This window comes from Drosophila serrata, unplaced genomic scaffold, assembly GCF_035046125.1.
Source record: "Drosophila serrata isolate PLE 108 unplaced genomic scaffold, ASM3504612v1 contig_74, whole genome shotgun sequence".
NCBI lineage: Eukaryota > Metazoa > Arthropoda > Insecta > Diptera > Drosophilidae > Drosophila > Drosophila serrata.
In genome coordinates, this window is record NW_028256972.1 from 362,108 (window position 1) to 388,037 (window position 25,930).

Below are 25,930 nucleotides of genomic sequence, written 5' to 3' on the forward strand. Positions count from 1 at the left end.
ACAAAATTAACGGGCACGGGGATGGAGGCGGAAAAAGTCTGAGTGAGTATAGTTAGAGTATGGGCAACCGCGGAGCACAAAAAAATTAAACAACAAAAAGAATAACACACATTAAGTGGCTATTATACACCCAGATAATGTCGCCCGCATGAAAAACGGCACAAAACCTAACTGATGACCTTGATTTTTTAGATTAAAGCCTCCGGCTAAGAAAGCCGAATACCGCAACTCACTCAGCAAATATAAAACTAGTAACGAAACACTAATTAAAAACCCACCATCTCCAAAGTCTGTGTCAAACAAACTACTTCCATGAGCCCAGCGACCAGTTCGAAGACCGGTACCGGCCCTGCATGAGCCGATAGGCCATGGACAACTGCAGCAGAGAAAGCAACAGCGCGAGAGGCACTCCGTCCCTGGCGCCTTCGATGGAGCATCAGCATAGCCAAACCGGCGAAGACCAACTGACGCGGAGCACCGGCATCAAGGAAAGTGAACCGGCAGCGCTTCAAAGAGCGCACATATTTTTTTTTCTATTGCACTGCGTTGCAACATTTTTTTCATTGCACTACGATGCATATTTTTGTATCTATACTATTATATAAAGAGGTAATGTAAGTTTGTTTGTTTGTTTGTATGAATTGAATAGGCTCCGAAAGTACTTGGCAGATTTGAAAAATTCTTTCACTGTTAGAAAGCTACATCATTCCTGAGTGTCATAGGCTATATTTCATTTAAAAAAAAATAGGCATCCTTACTAAAATTATGATAACGTAATCCAAGGTGTTAAAAAAAAAAAACAAAAAACTACCTTACATCTACCGCCCTCTACAGGCAGCCAAAGCATTTCCTGTCAAACATTCAAAACATATTGAAATAAGGAATTGGAGATAAAAATTTTATTTTTTTGTTCAGGTTCAGTAAGAAACGAAGTCATGCCACCCAAGAAGTCGAGTTTGGGTCGTCGTAATCGTAATACAGAAGCAAAAAGACGTAAGATTACGAATATAACTGACGAAGAACGGGCCTCCATCCGAGAGACTGACCGGCTAAGAGCAATGCAGATGCACAAGGAAGAATCAGCAGAAAGACGAGCAGATAGGCTTGAGAGAAAACGATTAAGAGTTAGACAGTCGCGTTCTGCAGCAATCGATTTGATTCACTCTCAAAATAATGAACGCGACAGGGCAAGGGTAGCTGAAGCGCGTTTACAGCTTGCAGAAGATCAGATATAATCCAACTATTGATTACAGCTCGAATCGAATGTCGTTATTGGCCGGATGCATCAGGTCTGCATATACTGTCACGCCTCTTAGATTGAATCAGACGAAACTTCGGTCCGAGGAATATATCCATTTGCGGGATGCTGTGATGAATGCTGCAACTCTTTTGAAGGATGGCACAACTGCTCATTCTACTTTTAAACTTCCACTATCCGTCAATCTTGAACAACAATCTACATGTTCAATACGCAAAAATGGACCTATTGGTAAATTACTAAAAGACGCCTCATTGATTATGTGGGACGAATGCACGATGAGCCATAGAGCACATATAGAGACCGTGAACAGAACCTTACAGGATCTAAGGAACTCCTCTGCAGTCATGAGCGGGATTACTTTTGTATTTGCTGGAGATTTTCAACAGACTCTCCCCGTTATTAACAGAGGCACACGAGCAGATATCATCGTAATACAGAAGTAAAAAGACGTAAGATTACGAATATAACTGACGAAGAACGGGCCTCCATCCGAGAGACTGAGCGGCTGAGAGCAATGCAGATGCACAAGGAAGAATCAGCAGAAAGACGAGCAGATAGGCTTGAGAGAAAACGATTAAGATCGATTTGATTCACTCTCAAAATAACGCGACAGGGCAAGGGTAGCTGAAGCGCGTTTACAGCTTGCTGAAGATCAGATATAATCCAACTATTAATTACAGCTCGAATCGAATGTCGTTATTGGCCGGATGCATCAGGTCTGCCTCTTAGATTGAATCAGACGAAATTTCGGTCCGAGGAATATATCCATTTGCGGGATGCTGTGATGAATGCTGCAACTCTTTTGAAGGATGGCAAAACTGCTCATTCTACTTTTAAACTTCCACTATCCGTCAATCTTGAACAACAATCTACATGTTCAATACGCAAAAATGGACCTATTGGTAAATTACTACAAGAGGCATCATTGATTATGTGGGACAAATGCACGATGAGCCATAGAGCACATATAGAGGCCGTGAACAGAACCTTACAGGATCTAAGGAACTCCTCTGCAGTCATGGGCGGGATTACTTTTGTATTTGCTGGAGATTTTCGACAGACTCTCCCCGTTATTAACAGAGGCACGCGAGCAGATATCATCAAGGCATGCTTGAAGTCGTCTCCCATATGGACTACGATTGAAACGTTAAAATTAAGGACAAATATGAGAGCTCATCTTCATGGAATCACTGATAGCGATTTCCCACAGCAACTGCTAAAACTTGGGGAAAGAATTTTTCCAACTCCAAGTTTAAGCGGTCATTGTGACATTCTTCTGGATGAGTTTCTAGGCCAAATACTCCATAATTTGGAAAATTTAATAGATTCTGTATACCCTGATATCGAGAATTTGCACGAAAGAGACGTCCATTGGCTGTGTTCTCGGGCTATAGTATCACCTAAGAATGATACTGTCAATGAAATAAATAATCTGATTGTTCAAAAAGTCCCCGGCCAAACAAAAACATACAAATCGATCGACACTGTAACGAATATTGAAGATGCAGTCCATTATCCACAGGAATTTTTAAATTCGTTGAACCCTTCTGGACTGCCACCCCATGAATTGACGTTAAAAATCGGAATCCCAATCATGCTTTTAAGAAATTTAAACCCTCCAAGCATGTGTAATGGGAGGAGGCTGCTTATTAAGGAGTTAAAGGACAAATTAATTGTAGCAACTATTATCACTGGCCCAGCAAGTGGTCAACTAGCTCATATACCGAGGATACCGATGATCCCAACTGATCTGCCAATCCCATTTAAACGGCTTCAATTTCCGGTAAAAACATCTTTCGCATTAACAATTAACAAGTCCCAAGGCCAAACCTTCGAATTAGTAGGGATCGATCTGCGAAATAAATGTTTTACTCATGGTCAACTGTATGTTGGTCTATCGCGAGTCGGACCCCTGAAAATCAATTTATTTTGCTGCCACAAAATAAAACAACATCAAATATTGTTTACAGAGAAGCACTTACAAAATAAATGTATTTTCTTTTAGGGTTATGACCTCAATAATGAAAAAAAAGGATGAATATGTGTCATATTATTATTATGTATTATTATGAATGTGTTAAAATTGACTAATCTAAATGTAATGTTTAATTCCCGTGCGAAGCAGGGACGGGCCGGCTAGTATATTATAAAAACAAATGTAAAATTGAGCGAAACATTTTTTGCCGGATTAGAAGAATAGCACGTAAAGCTATACGAAACAATAGGCAGGCAAACTTTAAATTTAACCTTAATGCAAAGCAATTTAAAAGCAAATTTGATGAAGATTTGCCTAATGATTATAATTATAATTTAAATAATTATATATATAAACTCAGAATGGCCCTAGCAGTCATTAAGACAGTGGATTCCACTGCTAATGTTATAAATAAAGTAGGGTCAAACACGATTGATCTAAAATTAGTAAATATACCTGTTTGTGGGGAAGACAACGAATTCGCAACCCTTAAGCAATAACTCCGAACGCACGAATAGGTTGATTAAATGCTGTGTATATTTTCGTTTCACTTCTCTGGTCGGAGCTGCAACTACCGATCGAATGCTTCAATATATATATATAATCGCTTACAATGTAGCTTAGCTTAAAAGATAAAGCGACAGAAGAAGAAGAGAGAGAGAAATAGATAAGAAAAGAGAAAAGCTAAGAGCGCAGCAGGTGCAGCCATAGCCTGCTCTGAACATACTCCCCCCGTTGGAAGAGGTACTGTTCCAACTTCGTCGGAATCGTGGGGGAGAACGGCTAGCTTGGCGACTGTCCTCTTGATCAGACCCGTAGCAGTACGGACCATGGCTACTCGGATGACGCCGTCCTTGCCAGGAGTGCTTTCCTCAATGCGCCCAAGCTGCCATTTCATGGACGGAATGCTGTCCTCCAGCAACACTATGTTTCCAACCTTGATGTTGGACGTTTCGAAGCGCCACTTGCTCCTTTCTTGAAGTAGGGACAAGTACTCGCTGCTCCACCTCTTCCAAAAGTGCTGTTGCATCTGGGTCCCACGTTGCCATCTGCTGAGGTGGCCTTCGCGAAGATGAGTCACGTCAGGCTCAGGAAATCGGCCGTAGCTGGAACCCCTTAGGAAGTGAGCTGGCGTTAGCACCTCCAGGTCATCCTCGCTTTCTGTAAGTGGACAGAGTGGTCGAGAATTGAGAATGGCGGAAATCTCATACGACAGTGTTCACAATTCATCAATGGTCAAGATGGAGCGTTCGACGACCCTGTAAAAATGAAATTTCGCCGACTTGACCGCCGCCTCCCATAATTCTCCGAAGTGTGGGACACGCGGAGGGATGAATTTCCAGTCGATCCCATCAGCCAAACAAGCAGCTTATATCGATGCCGTGAGTTACGCGCTCAAAAACAATGCCTTTAACTCGGCAAGCTCGCTCTTCGCGCCGACAAAGTTTGTAGCATTGTCGCTCCGAATAATACGCGGACTGCACCTAAGGCTAATAAACCTTCTGAGGGCTGCGATGAAGGAATCGGTTGTGAGGTCCTGGACGAATTCTAAGTGTTCCGCCTTCGTGGAGAAACAGACAAACACGGCGATATAACACTTGTGAGGTGCTTTATTCCTGTTTTCCTCTTTGTAATAGAAGGGCCCACAATAGTCCACTCCTGTGGCATGAAAAACAGGATTAGGCCGCACTCTATCTGCTGGCAGGCTACCCATAACGTGCTCCCAAGTTACTGGCTTCATTCGAAAATATCGGATGCATTTGTTGACGACGCTAGCTACGAATTTGCGGCCTCCAATTGGCCAATAACTTTGCCGCAATGTCGCAAGCAATGCTTGTGGTCCTGCATGTAAATATTTTCTATGAAAACAAATTACGATCGCCTATGTGACTGCGTGATCCTTGGGTAACAATATCGGATGCCTCATATCGTAGTCCAACTTTGAATTTTGCAGTCTTCCGCCAACGCACAATAATCCATCAAATCCGAGCATTGGCCTTAGCGAGATCAGTTTTCTCTCCTGAGGACACGGCTTGTCCTGGCTGTGAACCCTATATTCCTTGCCAAAGTAAACCCGCTGGATGCTCATCAGAAGCAACACAGTAGCAAGGTTGATCTCCTCAACCGAAAGGCCTTTTAATGGAACAGCTTTGCCTTTGCAATTGGCAATGAAACGATGAATATACGCAAATACGCGCTGCAACTTATCAAAGGTGTTGGTGAATTTGCAGCTCGATGAAACGTCAATGCAAACAGCTCCAACTAAAGCTGCGGATCGACGCTCTGGAAGATCCTTAACTGGCTCCAGCAGAGAGGGCCAATTCGACGAGCTTTGGGGGTCGTTAGCCCAAAGGGAATGATCCAGCAATTCTCTTGGGGTAAATCCTCTCGACACGACATCTGCCGGGTTTGAAATTGTCGGAACGTGATGCCACGTCATGTCTTTCGTCATCTCCTGTCCTTTCGCGATTCGGTTTGACACAAATACGTTGAACTCCCACGGGGGCTGGCGAATCCCTGCCAACACAATCTGTAAATATAAAAATGCTCTGTTCGTGTCTACTTCCTTTATAGACTTGAAAAGTTTTGAACCGTTTAAGCCCAAATTTTGACACAACATGCGTTGAGTTTCCAGCTCGGTTATTGTCTACTTTTGATGTTGATAGCTTATCTGCAATTGCGAATATATCAGTTTTTTTTTATCACGTTTCCCCGTGCCCCTACTGCTGCGCCCTCTACAGGCAGCCAGCTGAATCGAAGCATTTCCTGTCAAACATCCCAAAAATATTGAAAGAAGAAATAGGAGATAAAAATTTCATTTTTTGTTCAGGTTCAGTAAGAAACGAAGTCATGCCACCCAAGAAGTCGAGTTTGGGTCGTCGTACTCGCAACACAGAAGCAAAAAGACTTAAGATTACGAATATGACTGACGAAGAGCGGACCTCCATCCGAGAGACTGAGCGGCTAAGAGCAATGCAGATGCACAACGCGGAATCAGCAGAAACACGAGCAGATAGGCTTTAGAGAAAACGATTGAGAGTTAGGCAGTCGCGTTCTGCAGCAATCGATTTGATTCCATCTCAAAAAAATGAACGCGACAGGGCAAGGGTAGCTGAAGCGCGTTTACAGCTTGCAGCAGATCAAAACCTGCAATACAATCGTCCTGCATTCAGATATAATCCAACTGTTGATTACAGCTCGAATCGCAATGTCGTTATTGGCCGGATGCATCAGGTCTGCATATACTGTCAGGCTCTCAAATTCAAAAACAAACCAAAAGGATTGTGTTGCGCTTCCGGGAAAGTGGAATTGCCTCAACTTGAAGCACCACCAGAGCCTCTGCACTCTCTATTCGCTGGATCTACTGCTGAATCAAAGCATTTTCTGTCGAACATTAGGAAATACAACTCTTGCTTCCAAATGACGTCATTTGGTGCGGAAATTATAAATGTGCAATTCATGCCAACTTTTAAAATCAAAGGACAAATCTATCACAAAGCAGCTTCCCTGCTTCCGTTCCCAGACAGCGAACACAAATTTTTTCAAATGTACTTCATTGGTGATGATGGAGATGGATGGATTTATGGAATCAATAAATCGCTGAAGGGGCCCATTATTTCGCAGCTACAGAAGCTTTTTCACGAACGGAACAATTTGGTGCGTTTATTCAAAACAACAATCGATATGATGCCTTCGGATCCCCATAAAATTGTCATTCATGCAGACAAAACGCCTGCTGGAGAACATTTCAGGAGATATAATGCTCCAACTATAGACAAATGGCAATTGTCATAGTCGGGGATCAGTTCCAACCTCGAGATATTATTCTCCATCCACAAAACGATCGATTGGTAAACGTCGCAGAAACTCACCGTTGTTACGATGCTTTGCAGTATCCACTAATCTTCTGGGATGGTGCCGATGGATACCATTTCAATGTGAAGATGGTAGATCCAGTCAATGGTGTAGAAACGAATAAAAAGTGCAGAGCGATGAACTTTTTCTCATACAGGTTAATGGTTCGGAGGACCGATTGCAATCATATATTGAAATGTCGTCAGTTGATTCAACAGAAAATTGTCGATATGTATGCAAAAATTGAAACAGAACGTTTGCTGTTCCTCCGATTGAATCAGACGAAACTTCGGTCAGAGAAATAAATCCATTTGCGGGATGCTGTGAATGTGAATGTGCTGTGAATGACCGTAATACAACCAACGTTGGAAAGCTCACGATTTTTCCATCCTCATACATAGGTAGTCCACGCAACCTTCACATGCAATCCAGCTTGGGACGAGATAGTACAGCTGTTATTTCCTGGACAATCATAGGGGGATAGGCATGACATCACATCCCGTGTTTTCAGACAAAAGCTCAAGTCACTGATGGATTTCATTGTGAAACATGGAGTTTTTGGATCTGTGCGGTGGATTGCCGCATGCGCAAAGTATATTTAATGGGGGAATTAGAACTTAAAGTAAATAAAGCCCAAATTTTTACACAACATGCGTTGAGGTTCCAGCTCGGTTATTGTCTACTTTTGATGTTGATAGCTTATCTGTTTTTGCGAATATATCAGTTTTTTCGCGTTTCCCCGAGCCCCTACTGCTGCGCCCTCTACAGGCAGCCAGCTGAATCAAAGCATTTCCTGTCAAACATCCCAAAAATATTGAAAGAAGAAATATGAGATTAAAATTTTATATTTTTGTTCAGTTTCAGTAAGAAACAAATTCATGCCACCCAAGAAATCGAGTTTGGGTCGTCGTACTCGCAATACAGAAGCAAAAAGGCGTAATATTACGAATATGACTGACGAAGAACGGGCCTCCATCCGAGAGACTGAGCGGCTGAGAGCAATGAAGATGCACAACGCGGAATCAGCAGAAACACGAGCAGATAGGCTTAAGAGAAAACGATTGAGAGTTAGGCAGTCGCGTTCTGCAGCAATCGATTTGATTCCATCTCAAAATAATGAACGCGACAGGGCAAGGGTAGCTGAAGCGCGTTTACAGCTTGTAGAAGATCAAAATCTACAATATCTCGAATCGCAATGTCGTTATTGGCCGGATGCATCAGGTGTGCACATACTGTCAGGCTCTCAAATTCAAAAACGAAACAAAAGGATTGTGTTGAGCTTTCGGGAAAGTGAAATTGCTTCAACTTGAAGAACCACCAGAGTCTCTGCACTCTCTATTCGCTGGATCTAATGCTGAATCGAAGCATTTCCTGTCGAACATTAGGAAATACAACTCTTGCTTCCAAACGACGTCATTTGGTGCGGAAATTATAAATGCGCAATTCATGCCAACTTTTAAAATCAAAGGACAAATCTATCACAAAGCAGGTTCCCTGCTTCCGTTCCCAGACAGCGAACAAAAATTTTTTCAAATGTACTTCATTGGTGATGATGGAGATGAAGTAGATGCACGTTATGGAATCAATACCTCGCTGCAGAGGCATATTATTTCGCAGCTACAGAAGCTTTTTCACGAAAGGAACAATTTGGTGCGTTTGTTCAAAACAGCAATCGATATGATCCTTCGGATACCCATAAAATTGTCATTCATGCAGACCAAACGCCTGCTGGAGAACATATCAGGAGATATAATGCTCCAACTATAGACGAAGTGGCAATTGTCATAGTCGGAGATCAGTTCCAACCTCGAGATATTATTCTCCATCGACGAAACGATCGATTAGTAAACGTCGCAGAAACTCACCGTTGTTACGATGCTTTGCAGTATCCACTAATCTTCTGGGATGGTGCCGATGGATACCATTTCAATGTGAAGATCGTAGATCCAGTCAATGGTGTAGAAACGAATAAAAAGTGCAGCGCGATTAACTTTTACTCATACCGATTAATGGTTCGAAGGACCGAAGACAATCATATATTGAAATGTGGTCAGTTGTTTCATCAGTACATTGTCGATATGTATGCAAAAATTGGAACAGAACGTTTGCTGTTCCTCCGATTGAATCAGACGAAACTTCGGTCCGAGAAATATATCCATTTGCGGGATTCTGTGATGAATGACCGTAATACAACCAACGTTGGAAAGCTCACGATTTTGCCATCCTCATACATAGGTAGTCCACGCCACATGCAGCAATATGCTCAAGATGCCATGGCATATGTTCGTTGCTACGGCCGTTCAGACTTATTTATCACCTGCAATCCAGCTTGGGACGAGATAGTGCAGCTGATATTTCCTGGACAATCGTCTAGGGATAGGCATGACATCACAGCCCGTGTTTTCAGACAAAAGCTCAAGTCACTGATGGATTTCATTGTGAAACATGGAGTTTTTGGATCTGTGCAGTGCTGGATGTATTCAGTAGAATGGCAGAAGAGAGGATTGCCGCATGCGCACAAACTGATTTGGCTGTATGATAAAATTACTCAAGACGAAATTGACGATGTGATATGCGCTGAGATGATACGGACTTGCATATAGTTGTCATCAAGAACATGATCCATGGCCCATGTGGTACCCTCAACCCAAGTTCACCATGCATGGTAGACGGGAAGTGTTCCAAGCGTTATTCCCGAGCATTTGCAGCCAACACCGTAACAGGGGACGATGGATATCCTCTGGATAGGAGACGGTAAACTGAAGATTGCGGGACTTCGGCAACTTTAAACATGAGAATTGGAGATATTGAGGTAGACAATCGTTGGATGAAATCTCTCAATACCAGGCTGGAAGATACATAAGCAGCAACGAGGCTGCATGGCGAATTTTTTCGTTCCCAATTCATGGACGCTATCCAGCTGTAGTTCACTTGGCAGTCCATTTGGAGAATGGTCAACGTGTCTATTTCACAGAACTAAATGACAGCGTCAGTTGAGGAGACCGCTGTCAGCGGCTAGGACACACAGGTAGACCATTAGATCTGCGCTAAGACAGCGCCCTATTGGAATTTAAAGATGGAGCGTTCCCCCAGGAGGAGCACCCGGTTGAATGGCTATAAAAACACGAGTGGATCATCAGCCAATGAGTAGTGGACCAGAAACCTGGCCGCTGGAAGACATAAGCACGGCACCGGCTATCACTAGCCCAGCCACTACGAAGATTACACCCGCTCCCCAACAGAAGCACAGCGGGCTCAGCCGCGAGTTCAGTGCCAAAAAGGGTCCCACGTCGGATCTCCTGGCAGGGATCGTAGCTGTAATATGCACATATATCGAACGCGGACTGTACTTCATACATTGTTGATATAATTAAACAAACGATAAATATACGAGTTCTTTGACCGAGTGGACGAAATCCAAACCGGTTGCAAGTGTCAGCATAAACTGTCACATGCAGACCAAAAGTTTATAAACTCAAGTGCATAATCATATATCCTCGCGCTTCATACTAAGCGAGCATAGATATATACATAAGAATATATAAGAATACATAAACGTCTCTGTCTACGAGATTTAGACCTTACATCGTTAATAAGAAATTATATGTATAATCAGATAGGATCCAGAGCTGGAAGCGGCACCATTGCAGCCTCCGGAGAATAACAAAAATATAAACTCATAATAATTCAAGAGAAAAAACTTTTTTTAAATATGGGTCTATTAAGTGACTATCCTGTCCGGCGAACTTAACATGGCGACCGTCACAATCTTACTGCAATCTTCGGATGAAATATGTATAAAATGGAATATCACCGTGATAAAGGAGTGAAAAATATTGCCTGACCGTGAATAAAAAAGTGAAGAACCAATGACAACAACAAAATTAACGGGCACGGGGATGGAGGCGGAAAAAGTCTGAGTGAGTATAGTTGGAGTATGGGCAACCGCGAAGCACAAAAAAATTAAACAACAAAAAGAATAACACACATTAAGTGGCTATTATACACCCAGATAATGCCGCCCGCATGAAAAACGGCACAAAAGCTAACTGATGACCTTGATTTTTTAGATTAAAGCCTCCGGCTAAGAAAGCCAAATACCGCAACTCACTCAGCAAATATAAAACTAGTAAACGAAACACTAATTAAAAACCCACCATCTCCAAAGTCTGTGTCAAACAAACTATTTCCATGAGCCCAGCGACCAGTTCGAAGACCGGTACCGGCCCTGCATGAGCCTGGACAAGTCAAGAGCATTGGATGGGGCGAGGCTGAGCAGAAGATGCTTGCAATGCGTTGGCAGGTAGCCACGGATGACTTCAGGTTCAAAGTGGAGTATGACCGAGTGCCAAGCAGCGTTCTGAGAGGGGATCGAGTTCCAACAAAAAGGGAATACTTGAGCCAAGTGATGTCAACGTTCGACCCACTGGGATTTCTGCCTGATGATTACAGCGAAGCTGTTGCTGAGAGAGATTTGGAGGCAGACAATAAGCTGGTGAGCTTTGAGACCGATATCGATCCCACGGCTGGAGCTGCAGGTAGCAGGTAGCAGCAGACAGCTGGACGGTGCCTGAAGAGGAGAATAAGCGTGTTCCAGATGCCCCTGATGAAGAGGAGATGCCCAGTGAGTTTGCCTTGGTTGCGGCGAAAGATTTTGTTATCTCATTCCAGAGGTTCTCGAACTTCAGTCGCTTAAGTCGGTTAAGTTAATTTTTCCGCAGAATAAAACGTGCAAACTTCACATCTAATTGTCGGCATCGGTCCAAGAGTCTTCCCTATTGTTTGGCGGGAACTAGAGATGTGGAGTCGTTAAAGGCAAACCCAAGTGACGCGGGACAGCAGTTGTTTTAGTGTATTCGAACTTTCTTTTATTTTTGTAATGTTTAAAAATTAAAAGTCTAATTTTAAATAAAAAATATCAATTTTATTAGTCACTTATTAAATAAAAAAGACAACGAAAACTAAATTTAAATACTAAAACTGTTCATGATATTCATGTTCCACTTCTTTGGTATATTGTCCTATCCTTAGTTTGTAAATAAAATCCAAAAACAAAAACCAATTTAATATCAATGTTTCAGTATATACATGGTCCAAAGAAAATAATCTATATATATAAAAATGCTCTGTTCGTGTCTACTTCCTTTATAGACTTGAAAACTTTTGAACCGTTTAAGCCCAAATTTTGACACAACATGCGTTGAGGTTCCAACTCGGTTATTGTCTACTTTTGATGTAGATAGCTTATCTGCGTTTGCGAATATATCAGTTTTTTTTCGCGTTTCCCCATACCCCTACTGCTGCGCCCTCTACAGGCAGCCAGCTGAATCGAAGCATTTCCTGTCAAACATTCCAAAAATATTGAAACAAGAAATAGGAGATTAAAATTTTATATTTTTGTTCAGTTTCAGTAAGCCTCTGCACTCTCTATTCGCTGCATCTACTGCTGAATCAAAGCATTTCCTGTCGAACATTAGGAAATACAACTCTTGCTTCCAAATGACGTCATTTGGTGCGGAAATTATAAATGCGCAATTCATGCCAACTTTTAAAATCAAAGGACAAATCTATCACAAAGCAGGTTCCCTGCTTCCGTTCCCAGACAGCGAACACAAATTTCTTCAAATGTACTTCATTGGTGATGATGGAGATGAAGTAGATGCACGTTATGGAATCAATACCTCGCTAAAGAGGCACATTATTTCGCAGCTACAGAAGCTTTTTCACGAAAGGAACAATTTGGGGCGTTTGTTCAAAACAGCAATCGATATGATGCCTTCGGATACCCATAAAATTGTCATTCATGCAGACAAAACGCCTGCTGGAGAACATATCAGGAGATATAATGCTCCAACTATAGACAAATGGCAATTGTCATAGTCGGGGATCAGTTCCAACCTCGAGATATTATTCTCCATCGACGAACGATCGGTCCGAGGAATATATCCATTTGCGGGATGCTGTGATGAATGAGCGTAATACAACCAACGTTGGAAAGCTCACGATTTTGCCATCCTCATACATAGGTAGTCCACGCCACATGCAGCAATATGCTCAAGATGCCATGGCATATGTTCGTTGCTACGGCCGTTCAGACTTATTTACCACCTGCAATCCAGCTTGGGACGAGATAGTGCAGCTGATATTTCCTGGACAATCGTCTAGGGATAGGCATGACATCACAGCCCGTGTTTTCAGACAAAAGCTCAAGTCACTGATGGATTTCATTGTGAAACATGGAGTTTTTGGATCTGTGCAGTGCTGGATGTATTCAGTAGAATGGCAGAAGAGAGGATTGCCGCATGCGCACAAACTGATTTGGCTGTATGATAAAATTACTCCAGACGAAATTGACGATGTGATATGCGCTGAGATTCCACAGGCAGAGGTTGATACGGATTTGCATGCAGCTGTCATCAAGAACATGATCCATGGCCCATGTGGTACCCTCAACCCAAGTTCACCATGCATGGTAGACGGGAAGTGTTCCAAGCGATATCCTCGAGCATTTGCAGCCAACACCGTAACAGGGGATGATGGATATCCTCTGGATAGGTGACGGTCAACTGAAGATGGCGGGACTTCGGCAACTTTAAACATGAGAATTGGTGATATTGAGGTAGACAAAAGTTGGGTGGTTCCATACTCATCCCTATTGTCAAAATCATACAAAGCGCACATCAACGTAAGTACGCAAGTACTTGAATAAGGGCAGCGATATGGCAGATTTTGGTGTTCAGGCCTCCTTTGCAAAAACGACTCCATTGAATCCCACGTAGCTAGGTCGTTGATGGACAAATCCTCTTCCAATTTTTCCCGCGTCCTTTGATCGAGCTTTCGTGCGACGATCTCAATCAGCAATCCGTCCAAGATTTGTTGCGTAGTGGCCAGGGTACGGATTGCTCGCAGATGCGAATTCATGCAATCGCTTAACTCCCGAAGACCCTTGGCTGATCCCTTCTCGACACCTTTTTAACCATATAATGCCTGTACGTGTGCTTGAAAATGTAGAACCTTATTATCAAATCGATTTTTGAGTAAGTCCAAAGTCTTTCTATAAATGGCATTCGAGGGCTCAAGCGAACGTATGGTCTCTAGAGCCACGCCGCCTAAACTTGACCTTAGATATTGTAATTATTCAATATCACTTAGTTCTTCTTAATTTCCGATGACCGTGGTGAACGTCGCAATAAAATCCGGCCAATCAGAATAGGATCCATGGATCCGAGCTATGTATCTCCAAAATTGGCAACCGAGGCTTCCTAGATCGGAAGAAAAGATCTGGATGGTTAATAATGTCAATGGATGTTGAATTTGCAGCGGTTGCAGCCGGCAATTGCGATTTGCGAAGCGCCGCTAAACCTCGATTTATCTTCGCCTTCACATCCATGAACGCCGTGGAGAATTCAATCCGATGGTCGCTTGCTATCTCCGAAATGTCAAATTTTTCCAGCGAAATCTGTGCGGAATCAAAGGCCTGATTTAATGAATTAATCCAATCCAGTCACGCCAGTAAATCAGCTTTATCAAACTGATCTACAGTCTCCGGGTTTATATAATAATTCATCGAGCTCAATTGCCGCAAAAGGGATTGGGCCTTGGCTCGGTAGAAGTCCACGTCACTTGGCGGCCCATTTTGATGCTGAACCGAGTTTTCCGTGTTAGACATCTTTATTTTCTCACGCGAAAAGAAAAATGTCTGACCGCTTCGGTATATAGGAACCCGTTTAGTTTTCACCGCGCTAATTTAGAGGTTAATCAGCGTCACCGAGATGCAACGGAACCTCGACAATGTTGTTGTAATTGTATGCCTCGAAACAGGGGAGTTTTGGCACACGCGCGTCTATGCAATATATGCATGGGTATATATATGTTCAATAGGCGCTATTTACGACGCTTAAGCGTGAGCCACCTTTGTATACAATGTTTGGCACAACACAGCTTTTGTTTCACAGCTCGATGTAACCGAAAATCCGTCCGGCTATATGCACTTAGCTTGTTATGTACAAGGTATGTGGAGTCTGCTTGTGTGCTTATGACCGAATGCCAGTAAGCGACAGCGAAGCAAAGCGATTTGTTTAAACGATACTAAACTACGAACACCGGGTTGCAGGCTCCGAGCCAAAATATCACGTCGGGGTCACCAAAATGTTTGTGGGGAAGACAACGAACTTGCCACCCTTAAACAATAACTACGAACGCTCGAATAGGTTGATTAAATGCTGTGTATATTTTCGTTTCACTTTTTTGGTCGGAGCTGCAACTACCGATCGAATGCTTCAATATATATATAAAAACGCTTACAATGTAGCTTAGCTTAAAAGATAAAGCGACAAAAGAAGAAGAGTAGAGAAAAATATAAGAAAAGAGAAAAGCTAAGAGCGCAGCAGGTGCAGCCATACACCCATACGCGCACAATTAGGCGCTAAAGGTCTGCTCTAAACAATACCATTAATAATAATTGTTGTCATAATGTGCGCAAATTGTTTTTATCAATTATACAAGTGGCATAATAAATGAATCAAAAAGAGGTACGTGAGCAAGGCAAATGACCTGGACAAAATTAAAAAAAAAAAACTTTATTGATTAATTAAGTGATGACAATAATTAATAATAATTCATATTGCAACACTCAAAGTAAAATGAAATAAATAAAATAAAACACATATCTAAAAAATGACTAAATTAAAGATATTTAGAAGTAATTATATTGGAATGGAACATTTAAGAACTAACTAAAATAAAAATTCACTTCGGTAAATCATATAAATCATTAACCCAAAATAGGCCAATTCAAAAGAATACCGTTAAGAAACATGCGGAAATATTAGTAAAGTGCTTTAATGAAGCACGTAATTTAATACTAGACATAAGATAAAAACTAAATCAAGATCATTGGTCCATAGTATCAACATTTTTCATCAGACTTCGAGCAAATCTAATATTGATTAATCAAACGTTAGATTTAGATATATAAGTCCCGACTATACTTAATATGTCTCTAACAGTTGGAACTGATGCTAAAGCAATATCAAAAGAACAAGCTGGAATTGAACCAATAGAGGAGGAAGAGTCAGAATTAAACTTAGAGTCCGAAAACTTAGATTTTAACACCAAAATCGAGGAACAAGATTATAATAACCTCGCTATTCTAGCAGTTTTTTTGTCCGATCTGGATGATAATACATATTCAGATACTAGTTCAGGTATAATAGAAAAGAAGCTATTACCACAATGCACAGTGCACTATGTGGAATTTGACCCGTTTTCGTGGCCAAAACTCATTTTCGCGAGTATTTAAATTTACGTATTTTCAATGATACCATGTTAAGAAATGATCAAACTTCTATGATACATACAAATTCAAAAAGAATATTAATTCTTCAGGTTATTACTATGTGTTAATACTAATATGTTGCGTGTTGCTTTTATATATTCTAAAAATCTGTACATTTAGCAAGTGGTGTCCCCTTGTCACTTTTGTAAGTTTCCATATACATGTTGTAGGTTTGTCAATTCTGAATTCAAAATAAATAGGCGTTTGTGCGTTGTTCTTTTTTGCGGTTTTTTGTGTAATTTGAATTATTAGGAAGCAACATCTTGATCAGAAATGAAGAACTCCTAGTAGTGTGGCGTAAGCAAGGGAGGTTCAATTCCTTTGGAAATTGATTATGAAACATTCAAACTCCTCAGAATATAAGGTTTTCTTAACCGTTAAAACTGATATCGACGTAAGGGAAGACGACAATACATATTTTTTTATAAAAAACATGAAATTAATGACAATGATGAAGTTGAAAATGAATACATAGAATAATAAAACCAAAACAAATTTTCTTCTTAAATAACTTCTATATTTATTATCCGATCTGAACCGATTTGCAGGACACGTTTAAAATAAGAAATTCACCCTGAGTTCAAAAAATGGAGTCTCTAACTGGAAAATTGCTTTAAATATTCGATTTCTTTCGATTTCTGTGGGCGGAGGGGGGCGTTGACACGCCCATTTTTCTAAAATACCTTCCTATAGCCATAACCATCATTATACAAGAAACCTGAAGTGAAAAATGTTAATAATATCAATAATTTTAATTTTGGCCACGAAAACGGGTCAAATTCCACATAGTGCCGCGGCAATAAATAATTTTAGTTATTATATTGTTATAATTTTCACCAAAATAAAAAAAATATTATAAATATAAGTGTTTAAGAAATGGGCCATATCGTACGTCTATATGATATAGCTGCTATAGGAACGATCGTTTATAAAAACAAAATTAGTATGAAATTTTTCTTTATTTTAAGATGTATGTTATCTAAACTCCCAGACTATTAGTTCGGTGTAGTTTTACATATCCTGCCAGAGGAAAAACAAACTATTTTGGTTTATTATTATATTTCTTATTTTTAACACTCTTCCTCCGTCTAAGACTCAAGCTATACACTTATTTAAATAATATCGTATCAATAAATAATAAATTAAACAATCATATTTTTAGACAATTTAATTAATTAATATAATTATAACAAAAATTTATAATGTTTCTTCAAGTTAGTTGAACACAGATTAATGTAACGTTGACTTATCCTTCTTTCCATGCTTTCTTTTGCCCAGTTATAAATGGGTCCGACCGTAAAATGAGTGTGTTTAATAAGTCTGTGTTTGTTGCAATCCGTGACATTTTTCGGCTGTGATACAGTCTACATTTTTTTAATTCCTTATTATTAGCTCTTTATATGGCCGTTATGCATATCTGCAACATACCGTTTGAATTCAATTATTTATTAATGTATATCAAGAAAGTGACATGTGTTAATTTAATGTCATGATGCAACAAGGATTTTGTTATTGTGGTTGCACGCATAAGAAATAAGTCAAACACAAAAAGAATAATTTTCAAATTCATTTAATTCTGTAATACTTGTGGGTATGCAATATTCTTCATTTCTCCGTTCTCCGTGTAAATATAAAGACTATCTGGTTTTCCGACACGGGAACACGCAACATATAATTATCCGTGTGAAAAACAATCTCCATCCAAATCTAGACCACACAACTCCATAGATTGACCTTGAGCTTTATTAATGGTCATTACGAATGCTAAACGAATGGGAAACTGCAATCTCTTGAGCTGAAACGGTGTATCAGTCCGGATCAGAGGAATCCTAGAAATGAGGACATCTTCACCTTTGAAAGGACCTGCTTCTACTACGTTGTTCATCAATTTTTTGACTGAGAGTCGCGTACCGTTGCATAGTTTCGGCTGATTTATATTCCGGAGCATGATATTCGGCACACCTATTTTTAATTTCAATATGTGTGGTGGCATTCCAGGCAGATCATGTGAGTTTAGAAATTCCGTAGGGTAATTAATTGCTTCCTCTGCCTCCACAACGGGGTCTATCGACTTATATGCAATTTCGTCAGTTTCTATGCTGGATTGAATTAATGATTGAGCTGGTAGACATCTTTGTTCTTGGCAGCAAGAATCGATCGTCCACTGAGCCAATCGTGATTCCTATAATTTATTCGGATATCGGGGAACACTTTTTGGATAAGTCCTTCCTTCGATGTAACTAAATTACAGAAATTCTCAGGCAATACTATTTTTCTCGACGTCACATTGACTGGCAGCTTTCCCTTCTCCGTGTCCAGTAGCTGTCGTGAGAATACGTCGGCTGAGTCATCGTTCTGTAACTGGAAACTCATATTCGTATACAACTGTAATGTACGTACATGTTGCCACAATATAGAATATTTTAGGCAAGCATTTCTCGTCAGCTGGTGTCGATCGGGAAATCACAGGCAACGTTCGCCTGAAATCCCCTGCGAGCAATATTAACGCATTCCCAAATGGTTGGACAGCTCCACGCAAATCCCGCAATGATCGATCGAGAGCCTCCAGCGATTTTTTGTGTGCCACTGTGCATTCATCCCAAACAATGAGTTTACATCTTTGCAATACTTTTCCCATGCCAGATGCTCTGGAAATGTTGCACGTAGGAGTCTCGATGATTCGCATGTTCAACGGCAACTTCAGCGCTGAATGAGCATTTGTCCTTTGATTTTAAAAGTTGGCATGAATTGCGCAGTTATAATTTCCGCACCAAATGACGTCATTTGAAAGCAAGAGTTGTATTTCCTAATGTTCGACAGGAAATGCTTTGATTCAGCAGTAGATCCAGCGAATAGAGAGTGCAGAGGCTCTGGTGGTGCTTCAAGTTGAGGCAATTCCACTTTCCCGGAAGCGCAACACAATCCTTTTGGTTCGTTTTTGAATTTGAGAGCTCAGTCTCTCGGATGGGGGCCCGCTCTTCGTCAGTCATATTCGTAATCTTACATCTTTTTGCTTCTGTATTGCGAGTACGACGACCCAAACTCGACGTCTTGGGTGGCATGACTTCGTTTCTTACTGTAGGGGCACGGGGAAACGCGAAAAAAAGCTGATATATTCGCAAATGCAGATAAGCTATCAACATCAAAAGTAGACAATAACCGAGCTGGAACCTCAACGCATGTTGTGTAAAAATTTGGGCTTAAACGGTTCAGAACTTTTCAAGCTTCTTCTTTCAATATGTTTTTAATGTTTGACAGGAAATGCTTCGATTCAGCTAGCTGCCTGTAGAGGGCGCAGCTGTAGGGACACGGGGAAACGCTAAAATATTGATATATTCGCAACCGCAGATAAGCTACCAACATCAAAAGTAGACAATAACCGAGCTGGAACCTCAACGCATGTTGTGTAAAAATTTGTGCTTACACGGTTCAGAACTTTTCAAGTCTATGAAGGAAGTAGACACGAACAGAGCATTTTTATATATATAGATGCATGTGTAGTCGAGTTATTATTTAATGTGTTATGTGTTATGTGTTACGTGAAAATAGTGAGTATCGTTGTGTTGCAGATATACATCATGTACATCAAACTGCTTTGCTGAGTTGATTTCTGCAGTCTCTGTTTTTATGTATATATGCAACATACATGCGTTTCTGTTTATGTATATGTTATGTCATACGTCTTTTTAGATATAGTTATTTGGTATTAGTTGTTTTCGTCGTCTGTGTTATATGTTTATGTATGGGACCACAGTTATTTTTCTTTTAAAATGGTATTTACTATCGTATTACATAGGAATAATGTCAGGTAAAGGGTTTACGCCATCGAAAATAGAAAGGTTTTTTAATAGCATATTTGTGGAGTGTGTCGCTGATTTTGGTGGAGTAGACATATCTTGCACCTCATGGGTTGATAATAAAATAGTTTCATTGGCATCGAACTACGCTGAAATTGTTCCCACAGACACAGCACGCCGAGTCAACAAGGCCAAAAAGGAATATATAAAAATTGACCGTCCTTTCGCTGTTGCACAATACAACAGTTACATGGGAGGCGTTGATCTGATCGACAGTATAATCGGAAGATATACAATTTCATTGAGAAGCAAACGGTGGCAAGTCAGAATCTTTTATCATTTACTGGACCTTTCAATCAGCAACGCGTGGTTGTTGAATAAACGAGTTCTGAAGGCAAAAGGAAATATCCTGGAAAAGTTTTAAGCTCATTAGAATTTCGGCTTGATATCGCAAAAGAACTAACAAAAGTTTACACTAAATCAAAGATGGGTAAACGAAGCTCTGTCATTGAAAATAAATAAGCTAAAGAAGCAAAGAGGTCCAACTCAGCATGTACCAAATCAAATGGTACCACAGGATCAGGTTGGACATTGACCAATTTGGGCAGACAAAAGAATAAGATGCAAGTTCCCAAACTGTGCAGGATATTTTCAAGTCATGTGCAACAAATGTAGAGTAGCTTTATGCTTCAATAATTGTTTCAATAATTTTCACTTAAATTAAAATGTAATTTGAGCGCTTCATAGCAAATCTATATATATAAAAATGCTCTGTTCGTGTCTACTTCCTTCATAAAGTTGAAAAGTTCTGAACCGTTTAAGCCCAAACTTTTACACCACATGCGTTGAGATTCCAGCTCGGTTATTGTCTACTTTTGATGTTGATAGCTTATCTGCGTTTGCGAATATATAAGTTTTTTTTTTCGCGTTTCCCCGTGCCCCTACTGCTGCGCCCTCTACAGGCAGCCAGCTGAATCGAAGCATTTCCTGTCAAACATCCCAAAAATATTGAAAGAAGAAATAGGAGATAAAAATTTTATTTTTTTGTTCAGTTTCAGTAAGAAACGAAGTCATGCCACCCAAGAAGTCGAGTTTGGGTCGTCGTACAGATAGGCTTTAGAGAAAACGATTGAGAGTTAGGCAGTCGCGTTCTGCAGCAATCGATTTGATTCACTCTCAAAATAATGAACGCGACAGGGCAAGGGTAGCTGAAGCGCGTTTACAGCTTGCAGCAGATCAAAACCTGCAATACAATCGTCTTGCATTCAGATATAATCCAACTGTTGATTACAGCTCGAATCGCAATGTCGTTATTGGCCGGATGCATCAGGTCTGCATATACTGTCAGGCTCTCAAATTCAAAAACGAACCAAAAGCATTGTGTTGCGCTTCCGGGAAAGTGGAATTGCATCAACTTGAAGCACCACCAGAGCCTCTGCACTCTCTATTCGCTGGATCTACTGCTGAATCAAAGCATTTCCTGTCGAACATTAGGAAATACAACTCTTGCTTTCAAATGACGTCATTTGGTGCGGAAATTATAACTGCGCAATTAATGCCAACTTTTAAAATCAAAGGACAAATCTATCATAAAGCCGGTTCCCTGCTTCCGTTCCTGGAAAGCGAACACAAATTTCTTCAAATGTACTTCATTGGTGATGATGGAGATGAAGTAGATGCACGTTATAGAATCAATAAATCGCTGAACAGGCCCATTATTTCGCAGCTACAGAAGATTTTTCACGAACGGAACAATTTGGTACGTTTATTCAAAACAGCCAACGATATGATGCCTTCGGATACCCATAAAATTGTCATTCATGCAGACAAAACGCCTGCTGGAGAACATATCAGGAGATATAATGCTCCAACTATAGACAAATGGCAATTGTCATAGTCGGGGATCAGTTTCAACCTCGAGATATTATTCTCCATCGACGAAACGATCGATTGGTAAACGTCGCAGAAACTCACCGTTGTTACGATGCTTTGCAGTATCCACTTATCTTCTGGGATGGTGCCGATGGATACCATTTCAATGTGAAGATGGTAGATCCAGTCAATGGTGTAGAAACGAATAAAAAGTGCAGCGCGATGAACTTTTTCTCATACAGGTTAATGGTTCGGAGGACCGATTGCAATCATATATTGAAATGTGGTCAGTTGATTCATAAGAACATTGTCGATATGTATGCAAAAATTAAAACAGAACGATTGCTGTTCCTCCGATTGAATCAGACGAAACTTCGGTCAGAGGAATAAATCCATTTGCGGGATGCTGTGATGAATGACCGTAATACAACCAACGTTGGAAAGCTCACGAGCCATCCTCATACATAGGTAGTCCACGCCACATGCAGCAATATGCTCAAGATGCCATGGCATATGTTTGTTGCTACGGCCGTTCAGACTTATTTATCACCTGCAATCCAGCTTGGGACGAGAAAGTGCAGCTGTTATTTCCTGGACAATCATAGGGGAATAGGCATGACATCACAGCCCGTGTTTTCAGACAAAAGCTCAAGTCACTGATGGATTTCATTGTGAAACATGGAGTTTTTGGATCTGTGCGGTGGATTGCCGCATGGGCAAAGTATATTTAATGGGGGAATTAGAACTTAAAGTAAATAATGCCCAAATTTTTACACAACATGCGTTGAGGTTCCAGCTCGGTTATTGTCTACTTTTGATGTTGATAGCTTATCTGCGGTTGCGAATATATCAATTTTTTTTAGCGTTTCCCCGTGCCCCTAATGCTGCGCCCTCTATAGGCAGCTAGCTGAATCAAAGCATTTCCTGTAAAACATTCAAAACATATTGAAAGAAGAAATTGGAGATAAAAATTTTATTTTTTTGTTCAGGTTCAGTAAGAAACGAAGTCATGCCACCCAAGAAGTCGAGTTTGGGTCGTCGTACTCGCAATACAGAAGCAAAAAGACGTAAGATTAGGAATATGACTGACGAAGAGCGGGCCTCCATCCGAGAGACTGAGCGGCTAAGAGCAATGCAGATGCACAACGCGGAATCAGCAGAAAGACGAGCAGTTAGGCGTGAGAGAAAACGATTGAGAGTTAGGCAGTCGCGTTCTGCAGCAATCGATTTGATTCACTCTCAAAATAATGAACGCGACAGGGCAAGGGTAGCTGAAGTGCGTTTACAGCTTGCAGAAGATCAAAACCTGCAATACAATCGTCCTGCATTCCTATATAATCCAACTGTTGATTATAGCTCGAATCGCAATGTCGTTATTGGCCGGATGCATCAGGTCTGCACATACTGCCAGCCTCTCAAATTCAAAAACGAACCAAAAGGATTGCGCTTCCGGGAAAGTGAAATTGAGGAGAATAGAGAAACGAAGAATATTGTATACCAACAAGTATTACAGAATTAAATGAATTTGAAAATTATTCTTTTTGGTTTGACTTATTTCTTATGCGTGCAACCACAATATGCCACAGATAAACGTGGCAGGGTACAGCTAGGCCTTAATAAAAGTGTAAAAAATCAAAATTTGGGAAAACGAAAAAAAAGTGTATTTTTATTTTTACGTATCTATCTTATAACAAAACCCGCATCAAAATCGGAGTTCATGCCACATAAAGGGTTCGACTCGGCAGCTTTCTCCGAAAGCTCTCCGATTGACACGAGTGCATACTCAATTTCAGAAGATCCATGAACTAACACCTTATGGACTTTTGCTGGCAAATAGTACCATGGATACTCATTTATCAATTCCTTAGCAGTATCGATGGCATATTCATAAAATGTTTCAAAATTTATTTTGTACCCCGAGGCGATAGCTTGGAGTATAGCGGCACAACGAAGGATAAGGTTTTCATTAAGCCCTGTAATTTCAGAAGACAATTTGGGATTTGAGAAAAAGGTTCTAGCCACATTTTCATCGTTTGAAGATCCTCTACCTCCGTTTTTTGGCTTGTCCGCTATTATTCTGGTCTAAAACTCTTCATTTGTGCTCTGAACCTTCATTGCCACATTTTGATAACGGACTTATAGGAAAGATGTAGAAAGTAAAAAAGTAATAAACCGAATTCGAAATAATCTCTGTTCACGTCTTCCTTTAATCACTTATCCAAGTTAATCATTTCTTTTGGAATTGCTCCACATATATAGTGACATATTCACAAATTCCGTTATGTACCAAGAAATATGAATCTGCAGCGTAGGCGATCCCACGCTGAACCAATGTAAACAATCCACATCCGGAGCAGGCAATGCGGCTTCTCTGTAACATAAACAATTCTTCAATCAATATCCCAAGCGGGCGATCTCGCTCCCCAACTTATGTAAGCAAAGGGCAGTAGAAGTAAGATTTTTGTCACAATAATTTAGTCTTAAGCTGAGATCATTTGAATAAAGACGTGAACCTAAATATTCGTTTTATTAATTGTTGGCGTTGTCCTTAGTCAACTAACGGGACATTAGTTCGACTAAATAAATATCAACACTTCACTGGCGCAGTCGGTAGGATACAAAAAGTATCCAAAAAAAAAGAACCTCGAGTGAAAAATAAATTAAATTTTATAATTCAGTTCTCGAACAATAATTATTTATTATTATACTTTTTATTTATTTATTTATTTATAAAAAGAAAATAGCAATGAACTGCCATTCTTAAAATTATATTGTACCCTTACCTCTGCACAACAAAAGGGAGTGTTTTTTAACGATGTGCTCCGGCTCACATCAGGTTGGCAGAGGTAAGGATAGGTAGGTTAACAGATTTTGGACATTTCACTCGTAGGACAATTCAACACGTAGCAGAAAATAGTACTTATTGTACATGGAACATAGAACACGGAAAGGATCATGCTCGTCATTATTCGTCTTACAAACGTTAAGGGCTATTGGACGAAAATGACGAGAAGGCCTTACAGGGACTGCGAGACGTAATTTGCTTAATAAATACGTGGAGCAAATTTGACCATTGAGAAGCTTAAGTATAAAGATAACGCCGTGGCAGGTTCGACGATCCTTTAGGGTGGGAAGGCTTAAAAGTCTTAGCCTGTCGGCATACGATGGAAGATGACGATGTGGATCCCAGTGTAATCCACGTAGAGCGAACAAAAGGAATTGTTTCTGAACAGATTCAATAAGGTCTTGATACTTCGCATATTGAGGTGACCACACACACGAACAATATTCAAGAATAGGGCGAACGAGTGAGATATAAAGAAGTTTTGATGTGTAAGGATCATTAAACTCCTTTGACCATCGCTTAACAAAGGCGAAAACCCCTCGAGCTTTACTAATAATTAGACCAATGTGGTCATTAAAATTAAGGGTGTGGTTAAATAGGACTCCGAGATCTGTTACCGTATAAATGCGTTCAAGATCGCACGCACCTATAGAGTAATTGGCGAGCAGGCAATTCTTCCGGTAAAATGACATAAATTTGCATTTGGAGTTGTTGAGAAACAGGAGATTATTAATGCACCAGGATAGCATGTTATTAAGGTCAGTTTGCAAAAGGTTGTGTGAATGAGAATTCGTCAATGGCAAACAAAGTTTGACGTCATCTGCGTACATCATCACTTGAGTGTAGAACCACTTCAGGCAAGTCATTGATAAAGAGGCCGAACAGAAGTGGCCCAAGGTGGCTCCCTTGAGGAACGCCAGAAGAAACAAAAACCCGGTTTGAGAGAGAGCGCTTAAAGGCAACACGTTGACTACGGTTGGATAAATAT

At 40.5% G+C, this 25,930-nt stretch overlaps 1 protein-coding gene and 1 long non-coding RNA gene across 2 annotated transcripts; one reads left to right on the top strand and one right to left on the bottom strand.

Annotated features, from left to right (window-relative positions):
- The first annotated feature begins 660 nt into the window (after positions 1-660).
- LOC147644886 (uncharacterized) lies at positions 661-2,713 on the top strand. The gene is made up of 2 exons (XR_015273165.1): positions 661-1,881; positions 1,942-2,713. It is a non-coding gene; the product is annotated as an uncharacterized LOC147644886 (long non-coding RNA).
- A 790-nt stretch (positions 2,714-3,503) lies between these two features.
- Positions 3,504-14,132, bottom strand: LOC147644887 (uncharacterized). Its single transcript, XM_086839486.1, has 4 exons — positions 13,785-14,132; positions 5,311-5,320; positions 3,879-4,397; positions 3,504-3,508 (listed from the first exon to the last, which is right to left on the bottom strand). Exons 1-4 carry the CDS (start codon positions 14,010-14,012, stop codon positions 3,504-3,506), a joined length of 762 nt encoding a protein of 253 aa, XP_086695612.1. The 5' UTR covers positions 14,013-14,132.
- Between the last annotated feature and the right edge of the window lie 11,798 nt (positions 14,133-25,930).